General features: G+C 39.2%; 5 protein-coding genes across 6 annotated transcripts; 3 read left to right on the plus strand and 2 right to left on the minus strand.

Moving 5' to 3' along the window:
• Nucleotides 1–14: 14 nt before the first annotated feature.
• On the plus strand, nt 15–1,756 carry LOC120284258 (probable G-protein coupled receptor CG31760). The gene has a single exon (XM_039291285.2). The coding sequence runs from the start codon at nt 15–17 to the stop codon at nt 549–551; it is 537 nt and encodes a 178-aa protein (XP_039147219.1). The 3' UTR covers nt 552–1,756.
• Nucleotides 1,757–2,033: 277 nt separating this feature from the next.
• Nucleotides 2,034–2,818, plus strand: LOC6732073. Of its 2 annotated transcripts, XM_044922746.1 has the most exons (3): nt 2,034–2,392; nt 2,450–2,653; nt 2,728–2,818. In XM_044922746.1, exons 1-3 carry the CDS (start codon nt 2,150–2,152, stop codon nt 2,812–2,814), a joined length of 534 nt encoding a protein of 177 aa, XP_044778681.1. In that variant the 5' UTR covers nt 2,034–2,149; the 3' UTR covers nt 2,815–2,818. The 2 variants fall into 2 exon arrangements, with proteins under 2 accessions (XP_044778681.1, XP_002079205.1); XM_002079169.3 differs by having other exon boundaries at nt 2,450–2,740.
• On the minus strand, nt 2,696–4,336 carry LOC6732074. The gene is made up of 3 exons (XM_002079170.4): nt 4,151–4,336; nt 3,846–4,031; nt 2,696–3,472 (listed from the first exon to the last, which is right to left on the minus strand). The coding sequence occupies exons 1-3, from the start codon at nt 4,200–4,202 to the stop codon at nt 3,246–3,248; spliced, it is 465 nt and encodes a 154-aa protein (XP_002079206.1). The 5' UTR covers nt 4,203–4,336; the 3' UTR covers nt 2,696–3,245.
• Nucleotides 4,337–4,570: 234 nt separating this feature from the next.
• LOC6732075 lies at nt 4,571–5,695 on the plus strand. The gene is made up of 2 exons (XM_002079171.3): nt 4,571–4,736; nt 4,810–5,695. The coding sequence occupies exons 1-2, from the start codon at nt 4,676–4,678 to the stop codon at nt 5,202–5,204; spliced, it is 456 nt and encodes a 151-aa protein (XP_002079207.1). The 5' UTR covers nt 4,571–4,675; the 3' UTR covers nt 5,205–5,695.
• A 1,253-nt stretch (nt 5,696–6,948) lies between these two features.
• LOC6732076 lies at nt 6,949–9,194 on the minus strand. The gene is made up of 3 exons (XM_002079172.3): nt 9,033–9,194; nt 8,274–8,444; nt 6,949–7,273 (listed from the first exon to the last, which is right to left on the minus strand). The coding sequence occupies exons 1-3, from the start codon at nt 9,085–9,087 to the stop codon at nt 7,068–7,070; spliced, it is 432 nt and encodes a 143-aa protein (XP_002079208.2). The 5' UTR covers nt 9,088–9,194; the 3' UTR covers nt 6,949–7,067.
• Between the last annotated feature and the right edge of the window lie 9,371 nt (nt 9,195–18,565).

Raw genomic sequence — 18,565 nt, forward strand, 5'->3', positions numbered from 1 at the left:
ATACGGAGGAGGGGATGATTGTCCAGGAAGACGAGCGCCCAGAACAAGATAAGGAGGAGGAGGCCTTGATCGCACAGTTTCGCCGCCTCTTTGCGCCAATTTTGGATGACAGCTTGAATCTGTACTACCAACTCAACGATTTGGATGACACGGAGCACGTGAGGATTCATCAAACGGTGGCCCAGATGAACGATCTGACCAGCAGCGAAGAGGAGACGATGGTTACCCAGGTGAACAGTCCATCGCCACCGCCGGTGTGTGTGGAGCTTCTGCTTCCAATCTCCAGCGACAGTTCCACGGCCAGCAGTTCCCTGTACGCCATCCACACTCCGTCTCCGGCTCATCCTAGTGGTGTGCTCCTGGTGCCCCAGAATTTGGAGTCACCGTTGCTGTCCGGCAGTGATGCCATCACAATCACCGAGCAGGTGCAGCTGCATAATCCGCCACACCATCTGCAGCTATTCGAGGATGAGAACAACACATCCTGTTCGCTGTCATCGAATCTGACGGATAGCAAGACCCTGGATGGTCGCACCCCAATCGTCGTCTGATGGCTTCCATCTCCAATCCCGATCTGCTTAACTTGTGATTATGTTTACACAGTCTTAGAGCTACAACAAACAGTTAGCGAAAAATAAGCCGCTTAATGTTTAATATAGTCTTAAATAATGTTTGTGTGTATGTGTCTGTCAAAGTTGTTTAAATATTAAAGGCGTTTATGCGGTAAGTCAAATCATTTCAAACACTATTTCATTGCTTAACCTATTTTAAATAAAGCTTCGAATATTTATAGAAACCCAGAAATATTAGCAAATATCCCACCAAATACATTTTTAAAATTTCTTAGAACTTTTATGGAATGTACTAACATTTTATTTGATTATCTATTATCTCAAATGAAACAATGATTTTAAGTGATTATGATACATAAATTTATCAAATATGTTTTCACAAAACTATTTTATTTGTCGAAAGCCTGTCTTAATTCTCAATTCTAAGATTCTCCCCCCCTCTGTTTAATTTTAAAAACCTTCCATACTCTCAAACTTCCCAGCCGCATAAACGCAGACTTCATGTGTATCCTTTTATTTTCGCTTTTTAGCCATACACCCAATCATTATCCCATCATCCATGAACTCCATCGTTTTTGAAACAGCAGAAAAGTATCAACATTGAGCAAATTTTTCTCACTTCGTTCGGATCGACAGAAGGATGTTGTATAGAAGAAAGTAGGCAGCCAGTTGGTCTGATGGGTCTCATAGAGTCCATCGGAGCCCCTAGGGACTTGGCATTAATAAATCTCATTTAGCACTCATGCACCTAGCAAAATAAATTGTATTTTCCTTGTTCTCGTTGCACCCATTCATAGGACAAATATTATTTGCTTCGTAGTTAAATTTACATGATTTTCATGGTCATAATCTTTAACAAATAAAACCTACAAATAGGCTTAGCACAGAGTCGATTTTAGTGTACAAGATGAACATATATACTGATATTATAAATGAGTAAATTGACATTTTAGCGTACTAGTTTAAGCTGAAAAAGTGTTAACAGACGCGCAATTCTTCTTCGTAAAGTTGGGCAATACGTATAATGAAAGGTATTTAAAAACATAAAACAAACACACACATATAACATAACTGAATCCGAAACATTCAACTTTTATTGAGTAAGTTAAAGTTAAATTATTATATTGTAATGCAAACAATATGGCAAAATCAAAAACATCAAGAATAAATGTTATACAAATGAAGCAAGTGCGTTTTATTTTAAAAAATTTATATATAAATATTAAAAGATTACTAAATGGATACATTTCACTATTAACTATTTTCACTATTTATTATACCCATTATTCGTAAAGTAAAAGGGTATACTAGGTTCTTTGAAAGGTATGCAAAAGGCATAATTTTTTTTCATTTTATTCCCAAATATCTATCGATATCCCAGAAAAATGATGAAATTTCGCGTTCGCATTCACACTAGCTGAGTAACTGGTATCTGGTAGTCGAGTTTCCCAACTATAGCATTCTCTCTTGTTTTTGTAGTATATGTCTTACTTCATTTTCCTTAAACTACAAGCACGCCCGTTCATTTTAACTCCGATTTGGATATACTTTTTAAGTTTATACAAATTTCCAAAATTATGAAGCAGCAGCTGCTGGACGAGGAGTTCGAGAATCTGCGTCGCGTAGCGCTGGCCATATGCCAGAATCTCGGGAGACCGAAAGATCGGGAGATATGTCGAAGCACTCTGGAAGATCTGGCCAAGTTCCGCCAGGGGTCGTCGATCAGGATTAAGGAGAACGTGCATAAGTTCCTGATGTTCTATCTAAAAGTCCTGAGATGGTCGTACAAGAATCAGCCAACGGATTTATATCGAAAATGGGTTAATTAAATCTAACAGTTAAGTAGCAATCATTTAGTAAATGTTTCAATTTTTCAGTATGGACCAAACTTTGGCAAGGACCCAAAGTCTGCCTCATCGACCAATTCCGAGGATGAACAGCGTGTTTGGTTGGAGGAGGGCAAGTCCTTTTACGCCATGAAAACATTTGAAGATGGCTCCACCGTTGTTTACTCAGCGGTGGTCAAGGACCCAAAAGCTGGTTGGTCGGAAAATGGTCTGAAAACTCTGATGGAAACGCAAGTGGGCTGCGCTTTGAATATAAATGAAAATTGACTTGTTTAATACTCTTAATATAGGATATATTTTCATTTTAGGTGCTTAACTCGAGATTCTGTGTGTACAATTTACTGGTTTTTCGATATGGTGCTGGTTTTTCGGATATGGCAGGTAAATTCTACTAATAAATATGGGAATCGTTAGCATTTTCGGAATGGGCACTTTTTAAAAATCAAACTACCTATAAATTTATATGAGATAAGAATGTAGTAAAATCTTTTGGAACACGCATGTACATTGAGTTAACTTTACAAAACGAACAAGCGTCATACGAAATTTACAATTGTTTGACGTTTACTTTTCATTTAAATATTTTAGCTAGTTTTGGTCTTTGAAAATTTACCTGCCTCTGTTTGGATAATAATGATAACTAATGTTCGTAAACGATTAAAATGTTTTCAACTTTTCGACTTAATTATAGGCAGGAAAAAGGTGGACGGAATGTGTTTCTGATATCAAAAGTCAATCTTAGCTTAGATATCATGTAGAGTGGCGAAAAGGCACTTTTTGTGTTTTTTGTTTTGTGTTTGTGGTGAGGGTAAGCCTGGTTTTCCTATTAACTTCTAAATATTCTGGAGGCAACGCCAATCAACAGGAGACCCAACAGAAGCTGCAGGGATCCGTGCATTTGAACTAAGCTGGAGCCATTGCAACTGTCGCTGGAGCAGTAGCACTCCTCCCAGTACACTCCGTTTTCGTAGACTCCCCAGTTACAGACGCCAACCACTCCGGTATCGGAAACGGATGCACAACGTCGGATCACCTGGCGCCAACGACCGTCCCCTGGAAAATATAATGTAATTATTAATGTGTACACACATATTTGCCAAGAGAGATAATGCATTAGATACTTATGGTATCATAATAATCATAGTCAAGATAAAATTACAAAGAAATCAGTCAATAGCAACCCAAACTATCATATATACACTTCATGCTGGATAATGCAAGAGTAAGCCTATACTGGAATAACATACAAGAACTATAAAACTACTGGGTTCATCACTTTGAGGAACTTAAGCTGTATAGTGCACTTCCTATTCAGGATCATGGTAACCACACAAGTAGGGATCACAAGTTCCCTAGGGAAATACAATACTTGTTGCGCAGTTGACTAGATATAAATCCCTGTGGGGCGTACGCAGCTCCTACTCACAGATGAATCCTCGGGGTCCCTGCTGCACCACCTTCATGCAGAAGGATCCTGGCATGTGACTCTCGTCGCTGTTGCACTCAATGGAAATGTGCTCGGTGCGGTTGAATCTCTTGTAGGCGCCACAGCTGTCGTGTCCCTTGCGATCCTGGTCGGAGGAGCACTGGTAGCATCGAATGGCCCAGCTGCCTGTAAGAAGTCAACAATTAGTGGAATTACTCAAAAACAATTGCCAAAGCCACACCCAAAAGCCGAGATTAAAAGTTGGCTTATTGGGATTCGTACGACATGGGGTTCCTATGACCTACCACATATGGCCAGGGTGAGCAGCAGGAACGTGCAACGGATCATGACATTCATCTTTTACTTAAAACTGTTTTGTGCGCTTCGTTTAACTTAAATAAAATAATATTAAACCAAGAAAATAAATAACGCGAGCTACTGTGTGACCATATCGTAGATCGCTATAAAATACCAAGCTATGAAAATACCAACACGAGCTTATGGCTCTTGTTACAGAATATGTACTATGTTCTATGCCCAATAATTGTATCTATGCACTTAGCATGACCTAAAAAATTTAAGCGAGAAACTGTTCTGAAACAGTTATTATTTTATTTTTTTCTACAAAAAGGGTTATTTTTTAAATTGCCAACGGTGTTTTCAACCATGAACAATATTGCCACATGGTTTCGTTCAATTCACTAGTTTGTGTCTTGGATAACGCATATTTAGGAGATTCCTCGAACGCTGCGCACACGGTCACACTACTATTTACACGCCCAAAAAAATTGAATCCAATTGAAACGCGAAGAAAAACATAAATATAAACGATGAAAACACTTGAGAAATGTGTCCTATTCGCCATCGTGCTCTGCTGCCTGCTGCAATTGGGTAAGTTCGTGATGCCAAAACTGCGCCTGCGCAACCGACAGTAAAAGGCAACCCGCATAACTCCTCTTTTCAGGCCAGGCGATCAAATGTTGGGACTGTCGCAGCGATAATGATCCCAAATGCGGGGATCCTTTTGACAACAGCACGCTGGCCATCACCGACTGCCAACAGGCGCCGGAGCTGGAGCATCTGAAGGGCGTGCGGCCGACGATGTGTCGCAAGATCCGGCAGAAGGTGCACGGCGAATGGCGCTACTTCCGCAGCTGCGCCTACATGGGCGAGCCGGGCATCGAGGGCGACGAACGCTTCTGCCTGATGCGCACTGGCAGCTACAACATCTTCATGGAGTTCTGCACGTGCAACAGCAAGGACGGCTGCAACTCGGCGGGCATCCATCGGCTAGGACTGATGGGCGTCCTCACTGGCACACTGCTCTCGGTGATTGTGGCTAATCTCCTGCGGCAATAGGTGGATCCACCTGCTCCAGCTGTAGCCAATGCCACGCCCCATTTGCCACAAGGCTGACCAAAAAGTATAAACTCTATTAGCATGTTTGCTTGTGTGTTCAACGTAGATATAAACTGAAGAATTGTATAATTGCAACCGGATATGTAGCAAATTTTTTTAAAATTTGTAAATTACCTTAATTAGCAGTAACTTACTTGACGCGCGGACAGTCTTGTGGTAAATGAGCGATGTGTAATCAAGTGCCTTTCTGTAAACGACTCGAATTGTAACTTAAGCCTGCAATACTATTTCCGTCCAAAATATATCTTACGTCTATGACATTCCATCTCGTAAACTGAATCTTGTAATACTGTCCATTTTATACAAGTATTTTGTAATGTTTTTGCGAAAAATCGCCTAGTTTTAGTCGCCAAAAGGCTTACAAGTTTTTATTGTAATGCGACGTCAAATAGAACATTTTTGAACAATTAAATAAACGGTTATACACCAGACGACCATTGTTATTGTTTATTCAGACTGCCGATGAGAATAGCTCATATATATACAATATAGAGGAAAATCCACCTATATATTCGGATCCACAATCTCTCTCCAGACCAAAGGCTATTTTACTGAGTAAGCCTTCTTGTAACGATTCTATTTGGAAAAGTTGGGCAATGGGGCTCCATATCCATAGCTGGAAACTCTTTTGAAGAGGAGCCTTCCGGAATCACATTTTGAGTCTCGTACTGATTGCATTGATTGTCTTGGACATATTCGCCAGCACTGAAGCTATCTTCGTACATAATACGTTTGTTGGCTGGTCCAGCCGACTCCTCCAATGGTGCGAAATCAGATTGGGATCGGCGTTTTACGGCACGGCTCTTCCGGAAGTCTTCCCAACTTGCATGAGCAGGAGTGCTTTCCATCCGATTGCAGGGCTTTCGAGTTGAAACGGTTAACAAAATTCAATTCAAAGTATAACCTTTAACCTATTGTAAAATATTCTCAAATTAGGACCGAATGGGAAATATAAAGAAAAGGGAACATGTGAAACTTTTGGAAATTTGTAATAATTTGATTTAAAAACGCAGATCTCTATATTTTTCATGAATATTTTGAGTGTCTTACATATATATTTATTGTAACTTGTAAACAAAAACTGAGTTTTATAAGAAACTATTAAAATTCTATGTTTCTCATTTTGCACATGTTTATTCTATGTTCTTATTATGTAAACACAGCGCACTGGGCTGCATTATCGATAAAAGCCCCCTCCGTTAGACATAATCTGCCATCCCTAATTCCTATCTCCTTTCGTGTTGGTTCGTATTGTGCGGTTTCTGCATTTTTTAATGTGTTAATTGTGTTTTTAAATAATAGCAAGGATAAGTGTTGTGGATAAAGAAGTGCTTGAGATTCAAGAATTGTGTGTGGTCGTTTTGTTTCGATCGTAAGTGTGTTTTTTATAAATCGCCGTTTGCGAAATCTGCAAATCCCGTTGTTCGCCATTTTTTTTTTTTTTTTTCGTCCACTTTGTCCACCGTTTTCTTATTGTTATTGTGTCGAGTAAACGTTTTATTTAACCAAACAAACGTTATTTACTAATGGATTCGGTCTTTCGCTTTGAGTTTGGTTGCATTCATGACGACGATTTTTCCGACTACTTATTGCTAAACTTTTATCAATTGCAACTGGAGCTCACTGACTACCGCAGGTAAACAAATTAACTAGAAAATATACCCATTTAGTTAAAAGAGTCTACTTTAGTTTGGTTTACTTTATTTTGATCAATATTATAGTTAACATTAACATTTCTCCTTTGTACAGGTATGTTTTTTTTACACTTATTTAATGCATTTCTGGACGGAATTTGGAGCGGCATCACAGGCTCAAGTGGAGGGCGAGGATCGCCAGGAGAGCCGTTGCACTGACCGCCAGGAAGCGACCTGCTCCGGATGCGTTGCACAGGTCGCCCTTGCAGGTGTAGCAGCTCTCCACCTGCCGGCTGTGGGTCACCGTGCATTCGTTGTCCTTCTGCCCGATGGACTCGAAGTGGCAGTCGCGGGAGACAATCGTTCCGGCGCGGTCTGTAGATCACAAGTCATTAATACCCATTAATAGTCATCCAAAATGGATGGCCTCATGTTAAGAGAATCATGAATGCATTGAACTCAGGTTTGTCATAAGTCATATTGATGGTTTTAGACTAAATCGTAGGGGGAAACTAAACTTTATTATATAAAACATCGAACATCCTCACGATGTTTTGTATATGTGAAGAGTTTTCCACGAAAAATAACGTAATTTTCCTAAAGGCAAACTAATTATATATGCTAAATCAAGTATAAAACATGAATTTCAGTTAGTTGCATTATTATTTTCAGACAAGAAAGCTATTTATCTTAGCATAAGTACTACTACAATCAATAATGCATGTGACTTATGTGCAATGTACACCATTTACTAACATTGCGAAAAAGCCGGTAATCAACTGCAGTTGAACAAACAAAAATATTTAAATTGAGATCTTTTACAAGACGCCGCCTATGGTGAATTTAACACTATTCCTAACAATTAAACTTCAGTTATAACGCTGTAAAAATTGTGAGATAAACAACATTGTTTACTTCCAATGAGTCACATGCTCTATCTAAAATTAGTTCAAACTGGCTTGCTAATTTGCTTAGCACTGAAATTTTCATTAAGTTTATTTTCTGACTAATTCTGTCTTTATCTTAAATATTTTTATATTTAGTTCCTAAGTACGAACATCATAGTTTGATTCTTATTTTTGACTGCTAATACTTCCTGTTTAGTGAGTTATTAAGATTTCTGGTACAGTGTTTAAACCCTATGATCTTACGACTTCGAAACGCACTGTACCTACTTTGCATACGATTTCTGCGATTGTGTTTTACTTTGTTTTTTGTTTGCCATATGTTAATTGGAACTCGTACCCTCCAGATCTTGACTACTTTGTTCGGGTGACATCATGACTTATTAATTTATTTGATTGCGTTGAAGGTGCGTGCGCCTCTAGTAGTAAAATTGGTATGCAAACGGGGATCTTCGTGGGATTTCACTCACCGCTGGTGACCACCTTGTTGCACCTGGTCACTGGCTGCAGTTGCTCCATGGTGTTCGGCTTGGGCACACTGTCGCAATCCACGGCGCGGATGTTGGAGGCGGAATCGATCTTGTCCTTGGCGCAGTTGGGATCCGTGAGGGATTTGCACTGATAGCACTTGATGGCCGAGGCTAAAGTAGGCAGATAAGACAGATTAATTAATATCAATTGATATTCAATGGCTTGGTCAAGGTCGCCCATTTGAATGTGTTTGTTTTGGCTTGTAACCAGTTTGAGATCTCCATTTCGCTCGCAAATCTCACTTGACCGCCTTATGTAACGCCCTCAGCCGGAATAAACAATAACTTAAAGCGCGTTTACTTCTCAAGACCTCTGTCATTTAACGACTATGAAGTCATTTCTATATACGATTCCAAAACGTACGGAAAAATACGTGAATATTTCTGATTTTTTATTTATTTACCTAACATTTTCGTGTGCTTCGGTATTTGAAATAATTGTGGGTGGTACTCAAATACTTTTTTTTGGCGAACGTGATGACTTAATGCGAATCATTTTGTTCCAGTTTTTTATGTCTATTTTAATTTCAGAAATTCGTATATGAATTTACCTCGACGTAAATTTGTAGAGCAATCTTATTATAATTGTAATTGGTTTTCTAACACACCCTACGTTTTCACTCAAAACTGGTTATAGTTTGGCACCGATTTTTTAAATTACTTTCCGGTGTAAAGTCAACTAAAAGAAAAGTCACTTACCACTGTGCATTGTGCACACGGCGACGAAGAGCACGAAAATCACTTGTTTCAGCATATTTGGTGGGTTTTGAACAACCTTTTAATATTTTGAAAAATGTATTCAAATCGTTTTCGGTTTGAACCGTTTGGCAGACGCTGAACAACTGAAATTAGTTTCGGGTTTGTTTTCAGCACGCTCCACATTCGCAACTTGTTTTCGAGTGCGATCGGCGTGAAAAGCTCTGCTCATTCACTCAAGAAACTGGCATTAGTTGAGTGAAACTCGGAACGAGTTATGTGTTTGTTATGTCAATTTGACGATCCACGCATTGGGGTCACTATAAAATAAAACTATTTTGTTTTGATCAGCAGCTTCGTAGGCGTTCGTATAAGTATCTTATATTACTACTGTTAGCGGTGTGAATTGACTGCGGTTGAACTGTGGGACTTTTCCTCAATTAAACTTATCGCGGATAATGGAATTAAATTGCAAAGTGACACAGTTTTCTGATTTGGGCTATCGAACTTTTATTGAAAAGGTGATCGGCAGAATGAGTTCAAATTTAAAGCGAGATGCGGCACTAGTGTTTCACTTTACTTAAATTTAGTAATGTAATTTTAAAACTATATTATTAAATCTATAGCTTGACTAGATCTTTGGATAAGTAGCAGCTACTATAAACACAATTGCATGTGAAAAGTTTAACAACTCCGTTCAATGAACTCAAGCAGTTCGTTTAATCCTTTACGTATAAAGGAAAGGAAAAAAGGACCTTGCAATTTTACGTGTAGCTTGTTCCTTTCCTTTTTTTTGGGCACTGATTGCTCATTTTGTTGCATGTTATTTGAGCAATCGACTCATTGAATCTGCCTCCTTTGTCTGTTACCATGACAATTTTGGACTAAGAGGAAAATTCTGCGATAAGACCAGCCGTCTGGGGAGCAACAAATCCTATTCGAGAAGAAAAAGCAGGAGTATGTGTTTGGAAGTCACTAAATTGCAATTCCAAAATACGTACATACATATCTATAAATCTTTTCAGCTTCATTTTACTTCGTAAGCTGGCTTTCCCCTAGAAAATTGTCGCATTAAAGAAGCTCTTCATGGAAAATTAACTTTTCACGTCTTCAAGCTTTTTGAGCAAATTTTTAGTTGAGTGCAAAATTATTAGATGTTGGCGAAACTTGTTTCAATTGCGCCGCAAAAACAAAACAAAATTTTAACTCAATGAATATCAAATATTTACATACATCCAATCACAGAGCTTCACTCAATAAACTTGACTTGTACTTAAATGATTTTTGAAAATAATAGTAATAATTTTGAAAATTTTTTTTAATTTTGATGTATGCATGTAGATACAACACATATTAAAAATGTGTTATAAGTATTCACATCTTACATTAATTCTACATTTTATTCAATGATTAATAAAATCTTGAATTACACATTACACATTACACTTACACATTATATTTCAGTCATCAAATTTCTACATATATTTTCAACTCGTTATGGTTTTGGATAATTAGCGATGTCCATTGGATCGATGTAATAGCAACATAATGACAAGCCCGAATGATTAAGGGTTCAGATTTGTGGAGTCGACATAGGACATTTTCAATTTCCGGCCTCTCGGCGAGTTTTCGCAGTTCATTGTTCAAATATTTTGCATTCGATTGCATTGTCATGCCGCCAATTTGCCACATAATTGCAAATGTTGAAAAGGGTTGAGGTGGGCGGGGGAACGGGGAGCCGAATGTTGTGGCTCATGATTTATACAATATCTTAAGCGGATTTGCTTTTCCCATTTTTGCCACATCTCCATCTCACTTCGCTCGGCTTTCCTTTGTGACGGTGGTCAGCTGCAACAGAAAATTCTGATTGAATTTCTTTTATCTTTTTTTTTTTTACGCCACCGCATAGAGGAGCATAGAATTTTTTCTATTATATTTTAGATGAGGATGGGGCCCTGGAAGCTGCAGTTGCATTCTTTGTCGACTTATTTCTCTGGAGATGTTTGCGTTGGTTTAGAATTCAATTATATATTGGGGAAAAGCTTGGCTAAAAGTGAATGGCACAACGAGGCATACCTCGGATACCCTTTTTAAATGGTATCTTTATTTAAAAGAGGCTATATTCTCAAGTTAAGATAAACACAGTAAGTTCCTTGCTTTAATACATTCAATTCAATACTTTTAATGAACATTAATTGCAGAGCAATGAAGTGTCGGCTATGTTTGCAAACTTTTTCCGCTTGTCTGCGGCGTTATTGGTTGTTATCAACATTATCATCGTGCTGTGGTTGATGGTCTCACCCCTTTTTCGTTTCACATTTCTACTGCCCCATGGGGACCAGTTGCACCAGGTTGTATCTGGTGTCCAGTTGCCTGTTGCTGACCATTTGGCAATATGATATTTATAGCTATTTCATACTTATTATATTCAATCTGCTTTCCGCTGCACACGGACGGCAACAAATTGGAGAAAATCCGTTTAAGGAAATTCGACTTGCTGTGCACAATTTTAATAAGCTCGGAGCAGGGGGATCTATTTCGTCTTCCCAATTTCTCTGTTCGCCGTTCTGGTCTGGCCAATTGTCATTTCATTTGGAAAACTTGCTCTACCAGAAACGAGCTGAGAATGTTCAATTTCGTCTCAGGACTGACTTTCCTGCACTTAATGGCGGGGAAGAAGGATCGAGGAAGCAAAGTCCATTACCAAAAAACATAAACAAATTGTTTGGCACTTTGCAGGGAAACTAAGACACGCCCATCTAATCTGTTCAATAACTTGGAAAATCATTGCCAATAAATCAAAATGACTTTGCAGGATGTGTGTAGTATCCGAGAGCTTAGAGGCATCCAGGCCAACGATAAGAAATCAATGTCTGGCCATTGTTGCCTGAACTTGAAGGTCCTTTCCACCGCCTCGCAAATGGAGGGAAATTTAAAATTCAACACTTTGGGGGCGGCATAAATTGCACATTTTACGCAACATCAGCAGAATAGCGATAGAGGCGTACGGGCAAAGAAATCCACGCTCCCACCCGCACTGTACTCAATTTCACCCCCAGGGGCTGTTTAAGGTTAACGTTCGCTCCTCCTTTGCTTATTTTTCTAGATTTTTAACGCTGCAGTTAACACATCATTTTTCGGGGCATTGTTTCGGTCGCCTTCCATTATCTTTCACTTGCGATCTAATGAAGTGTGCAAAGTGTTGTCTGCCCAGTCCCAATCCCCCACCTCAGTGTCCATTCTCGTATGCAATGTGGGGGAGTCCACCCATTGCCAGATGCGTAGATGTGTGCCTGTTATCAGGAAGGAAAATGGGAAATTTAATAGATACATTTAAGAAAAGCACAACATGTTGTTTGAGCAATGAATTAAATTATATTATACTAGTGTCATAATAAGTGATGAATTCAGATACAGATTCCTGCCTTAAGTAATGAGCATCAGTTAGTTAGTTTTTATTAAGTGTGATATTGTTTATTATAGTATGGTTTACTGCATATGTTTGTAAAACCCCTTGCAGCTGCCACTGTTCCTTTACGAAATGAGCCCCTGACCAATTCGCATTTATGCACCGCTCCATCCGAAGCACCCATACCCATCCCATTCCAGATGCCCCCAAACTTGGAGCTGCTGAACTGCTGCTGCTGCTGCTGCTGTCCACGTTTAATGTCACTGGCAAAGTCGCAAATTGCTGTGCATGAGCTTTTTATGTTCATGCAAATGTCACCAACTGCACCACTTTCTGATGGAGCCTCGCCAGTGCCAGTCCGCCTCTTTTTGGCGCCACTCCTTGGCCCCTGCCCCTTGTACTACTACTACTACTCAGGCATGAAGACTCAACTTTTGGCAACACTGGAAGAATCACAAACCTCTTACTTGTTAGTAAATATCCAGAAATTAAGCTAAGCTGGCTACTTAACCATCCAAATAGATCATTGCATACCAATAAATCATAATAAATGCAATCATATATCTGTAATAATCCCAACGTTAACCTTCCTTGACTTCTTGCTGAGAATTTCTGCCAGTGCAGCTGGACTAACGTTCCATAATATGCCCGTTTGCCGGGCATCCCAGTCCATCGCTGCTCTCCGGTCTTTTGTTTGGACTGCAACGAAAAATGCACTCAAAAGTTTACACAGGAAGGCCATAAGTGGCCCCCCCAAAAAGCTCAGCCATAGCCGAATCGAGCCTGGAGAATGGCGACTGGGAGTCCTGTCCCTCTGTCCATTTCGCCGCCTAGCCTGTTGTCCTTTTTAGCCAGTAATTTTGCGCTTAGACCCACAGAGAGAGTGAACGAGAAAATCCCTTGGACCGCCCGCTCCACTGGCCCCCCTTTAGGTTTTCTATCTCTTGTTTTCCGCTTAAAATCAGATGTCGAAATAATTTGCAACACGTCGCTTGGCACGTGGGCATAAAAGCAGTGGCTCTGGGGAATGGGGTGAGGAATACTGGATCTGGACGGGGGCTAAAATGCCAGAGAAGATGTCTCCAAAGTGGCACGTGTTTATGGACTTTTGGGCAGCCAAACGATAGTGCACTTTTGTTTTGGCAGCAGCAGCTCACTTGGCTTAAACCAAAAATGCAGTTTTGATAGAATTGAGCTTAAACGAGATGCAATCTTGAAAACAAATAGATCTGTTCACGAAATTTAATTCCAAATACTTGAAGGTTTCTATATATATAAGTTTAATTTTGTAGTAATTCGTAGTAGTAGCAGGATAAAGCCGAATCTATTCTCAAACACACTCTATTTGTTTTCTTTGTCCCAAATTAATTTGAAGGTAATCTCGATGCTCTGTCCATGTAAATATAACAAAATGAACGGGCATTTAACCAGCATTTGACATCGACATTCCCCTCGCAACTAAACTAAAACAATCAACCGAGAAGAACAACAGCAGTGTGCAATCCAATTGATAGGAGACACATCTGCTGAAAGTTAATTAAATTGTACAGGCTCCAGCACAGATAATGGAATCTATATCCTGCAGTGCCGGGCAGTTTCGAGACCTTTTCCCAAAAGGGTGAAACACAGGCCATTGTGTTTACATGATGTACATAATACGAAAATAACAATAAATTTAGATATAGAAGGTAAACAGAGATTTGCCACACAAGATATAACTAAATAGTTACAGAATATTCAAGATTTGAGAGACTTTAAATATTTATTTATGAAATATTTCATGAATATTTATACCCGGACTTAAAGTTAAAATACTTCTTGTATTTTAAGTTACTTTTACTTTTACTTTTTCTATTATATATGTTAAGTTATTACTCTGCGAATAGAAAACCCTCAGCATCGAGTCACATCTGTGACGATACCAAAAGTGCCATAAATTAAAAAAAAGTTGAGAAATAAATTCGTTATTAATGTATCGTCTAAAAATGTCACAGAGCATTACCCTCAAAATGGGGGGGCGTCCGAGCACCCAAAATGGGGGGCGTGGCAACAATTGTAAATTTGCAATGCCAAAGGGGGCGGGGCGTACATTGGCAGTCTGAGTTTGGTAGCAGCTGAGCAATCGGGGCAATAAACCACAATCGAATGAATTCGCTCCTCAATGGGCTACTTCTCTTCCGCTTCGCCTTCGCCATCGGGTTGTCCTCCGCATCCTGGCCAGAAACACGGATATAAATTTCAATTTCCGACACTCTAAGTGGCGGCCAAATGAAATAACATTTTCATTTAACCTGCATTCGATTCCCAAGCACCAAGAGAATCCGACAGACAGAGAGAAGGAATCGGAGAAATGAAGGGATATATGGAGCTACCCACAGATAGTGACTGCATATGTGCGTACATGTGTGCACTGAGAACAACTTTTATCTAGATATAATAAATTCGTTGAAAAGTATCTGTGCAAGTTTGTTTTAGAAATCCACCACAGGCACAAACCGCAATAGGTATCTGATATTCGAGCAACTCAATGGGGGCTGGTAAAAGGCTGTTCGGTTACTTAATAGCATTTATTTAATTTATTTTTCTTGAAGTGTATATGTCTATTAACGACTGCCGATTTAAGTGCTAGAGATGACTTTGAGTATTTATTAAAAACTAAAGCTAAAATTAACAAATTAACTATTTTTTTAAATTATTAATTGTTTTAATCATAATAATGACAATTGTTCTTTAATGTTAAGCTAAAGTTTTCACTTTAAACAATATATTAAAATGACATATGTTTATGTACATTAACTTCCTTTAATTATACTATTTCTGAAAAACCCTTTTTTTTGTAAATACTAGAAATTAAGAAAAATTTCGAATTGGCTTGAAAAAGGCTAAACGGTGTGCACTGTTGCTGGCGCTGGCTCAGCAAAATACGTTTGATTCGCCTTTTGCATTACAGATTGCATTCCTCGTCGATGTGGAGCCTTCAAATACGCACGCATTCTGGGCGAATCCTTCGTGGTGATCCGGAGGGAGATGCGATGCCTCCGCTCCCTTTCTGGCCAAGAGCTATCCGCTGCAGCTGCCAGGACATGGGCAACATGGGCAACATGAGCAATATGAGCAACAGGAGGAGCTGCACTTTCCGCAGTAGCTGCAGGAGGAACAGCATCAGACACTCGTGAAATTGGCCATAAATAACATTTTCTTTACATTTCATTTGGGAGAGCCGTCTACCTCCGGCATGTGTTCCTTAATAGTGTTTGGCTCGGCTGAGTTGGGCGTTCTGCTTAACCAACTGGGCGTGGCTAAGTTGCAATTATCCGGCATCAGGAATGAGGGATCAAAGTCCTGTGAGGTTGATTTAAAAGTCCATTTTACTTGTGCGCTTACATGCATTTCCTTCCGCCCTGCTATTTCAGAAGCTAATTAAAGTTGATTTCGTATTTTTGAAGCTTCAGTTGATGTGGGATGTTCTCTAATGAATGAAGTTTAAGAATTTCCAGTAAAATTTTGTTTTTCCAAGTAGCAAATTTTGTTGCAAGCATAAAAATACTTTTTCTTAAAGTATATACCTAATTTGCCCCCAAACAAAAATCCGTTTCATTCACAACTGCCTTAAACTGCGATGAAAAAGCTCAATAAACTAAAGCAAATCAAGCTGCTCGAAAAGGCAACGAGCCGATTGGAAGGCACAGAAAACAAAAATATATCTAGCTGAACAAGAAACTTGCCGAGCGTATCCTTATGATTTCCCCATGGAAATCAGTTTAGCAGCTACGAACAAGTGAGGAAAAATCATAAAAATTTGCGCTACAAATAAACAAACCAATAAAAGTGACGTCGTTTCGGTTGACGTCTGCGTTCGATGCTCCATTCTTATATTCCTGTTTTTATGTCGACTCAATGAAATCAGAATTGTGTGTCTAAAACGGCATTTAAAGGACGAAGGAGTTGGAAAACGCTGAGACTGTGAATGCGTTACGCATACGCCATGTTGAACGCTCGAAAACAATTTCTATGAAATTTGCAATTCATTGGCAGGAACACAGACTCGTTGTGAGTTCACTTCCTGTCTGTGGCTTTTGTGCTGCTCCTTAAGCTTGCCGCTCATCCTCATCCCTCCAGATATTTACTACACTTTGGGCATTTAAGGATTTCTGTGTCTCCTTTCCTGTTGCTGCTGGTATTTTCGTGGCTGCGGCCTGGAACAACTTTCGCAATTGTTTATAGACTTTGTGTGTTCGTAACTCCTCGGTTTCCTTGTGGCTCATATGTTGCTTGTGGGCGAAGTTCTTTTTCTGGTTTGGATAAATTCTTTTTTGATCTCTTTGAACATTTCATTGTTTTTTGGCACATAAGAAACTAGTTGTTGTGCACACTCAATTTAATTTCAGTTCATAGTTTAAGCTTATTTTTATGCGAATTGTAAGCTTTACAAATTAGTCGATACTTTTCAACAGCTGCATATTTAAGGACTTTCTAATTCTTACAATTATTCACCACATTATGCTCTGGCCTCCGGTCAGGGAACACGATTCAATTTATAGCCCCATTGGTGGCGCACAAACAGAGCAATAAATTGCAGCGCCACTAAACAATTGTTATAGAGCCACGGGATGGAAAAGAGATGGCCAGCTAGATGGATGCATAGATAGATAGATAAAGGCCCCGGTAAAAATAATAATGAAAATTTCGTTGGCATGGGTAGAGTGAAACATAGTGGAGCAGAGCACTTATCCTTCTTAGTTACACGCCAGCTGATGTTGCCGTTGGACTTATTGATACTTATAGCACCACACACCAACAAACTCATCGAGTGGGTCCTCCCTCTGGCATACACAGAGAGAAATTTCTACCATACAATTCTTAAAAGAATATATCTTCAAAAGAAACAGATTCGCATATTAAATAAAATGATGTCTACATTTTTAGACATTTCCAGGTTGCAAATGAAAGGATGCGATTTGTTATACATAAATATACGAACTGACCTTTTTACTTGCTTTTCAAAAGCAGTTGCTAATAGGTTTTATAAACTAGTGTAGTATTTTTCTCAGTGCAGGTCCCCTATGCTGGTGCTGCTGCAACGCAGGCGAAATAAATTCAATTTTGTAAAACTGATTCCCCACACAATTTTCAAACCGTAACACACTGTTCCTCACTCACTCGCTCGTCTGCTTGGTCTCACTCTCTCTCTCTCTCACTCCGCAGGACAACTGCATATGTGCGAAAATTTTGCAACAAAATGAATATGTATTGGCATTTAGCCTGAAGTAGCTAACAGCTAGCAGGACTATCAGGGCTTCCAAAGGTGGCAGGAGCATCAGAGCAACAGGGAACATCATGTGGAGTAGATAACAATTTATTGCCATCGAGCGGGCCAAAATGCTATAGTAAAAGTTAATGAAACCAATTTGTTTCGGCTGCATCGCGTGAGCCAAACACAATGTGTTTGCCACATAGAAACAGCGAAATCGAGGTGCAAATAAATAGATCGAGGTTTGGGTACATCGAATGAGGTCAGTTACTGAGCCAAATCTGCTATTGTATACCGTACTTGATTGCCAAAATGTGAAACAGTTCAATGAGCTGAGAATATTGTGATTAAATGGATGTATCTCACTTGCAACTTGGTTTCAATTAGCCAGTTTCTCTAGATTAAATATGCATATTTACATATATGAAAATAAAATTAAAACGCATGTGAATTTTCCAAAAAAGAAAACCCTCCTTAGATTTGATTTTCTCCATTGCACATAAAATAAATTGCTTCTCATTCCCTAAATGCAATTCATGATTTATGCAAACCGAGTACTTTAAATAAAATTTCACAACCGAACGCAACTGCCTAATGAACATTAATATTGCAATAAATTTCCCTGCTCACTACCGCTTAAATGCCCTTCGACACGCCCTGACCCCTGACCTGCTTACATATTCATAATCAACAAATAATTTAACAATTCGCCAGGAGAAGCGGAAAAAAGAATCTTGCACATCCAGAGGCATTTATTATCGTTTTTAGTATGCAGTACTAAATTTAGTGTCGTAAAATTTGAGTGCCTCGGGGGAGAGCAGTGCGAATATGATATCCTTTTTTTTTTTCCTGAAGGAAGCGGCTGAGCGAGCAAAT

Source organism: Drosophila simulans, chromosome 2L (assembly GCF_016746395.2).
Source record: "Drosophila simulans strain w501 chromosome 2L, Prin_Dsim_3.1, whole genome shotgun sequence".
Classification (NCBI taxonomy): Eukaryota; Metazoa; Arthropoda; class Insecta; order Diptera; family Drosophilidae; genus Drosophila; species Drosophila simulans.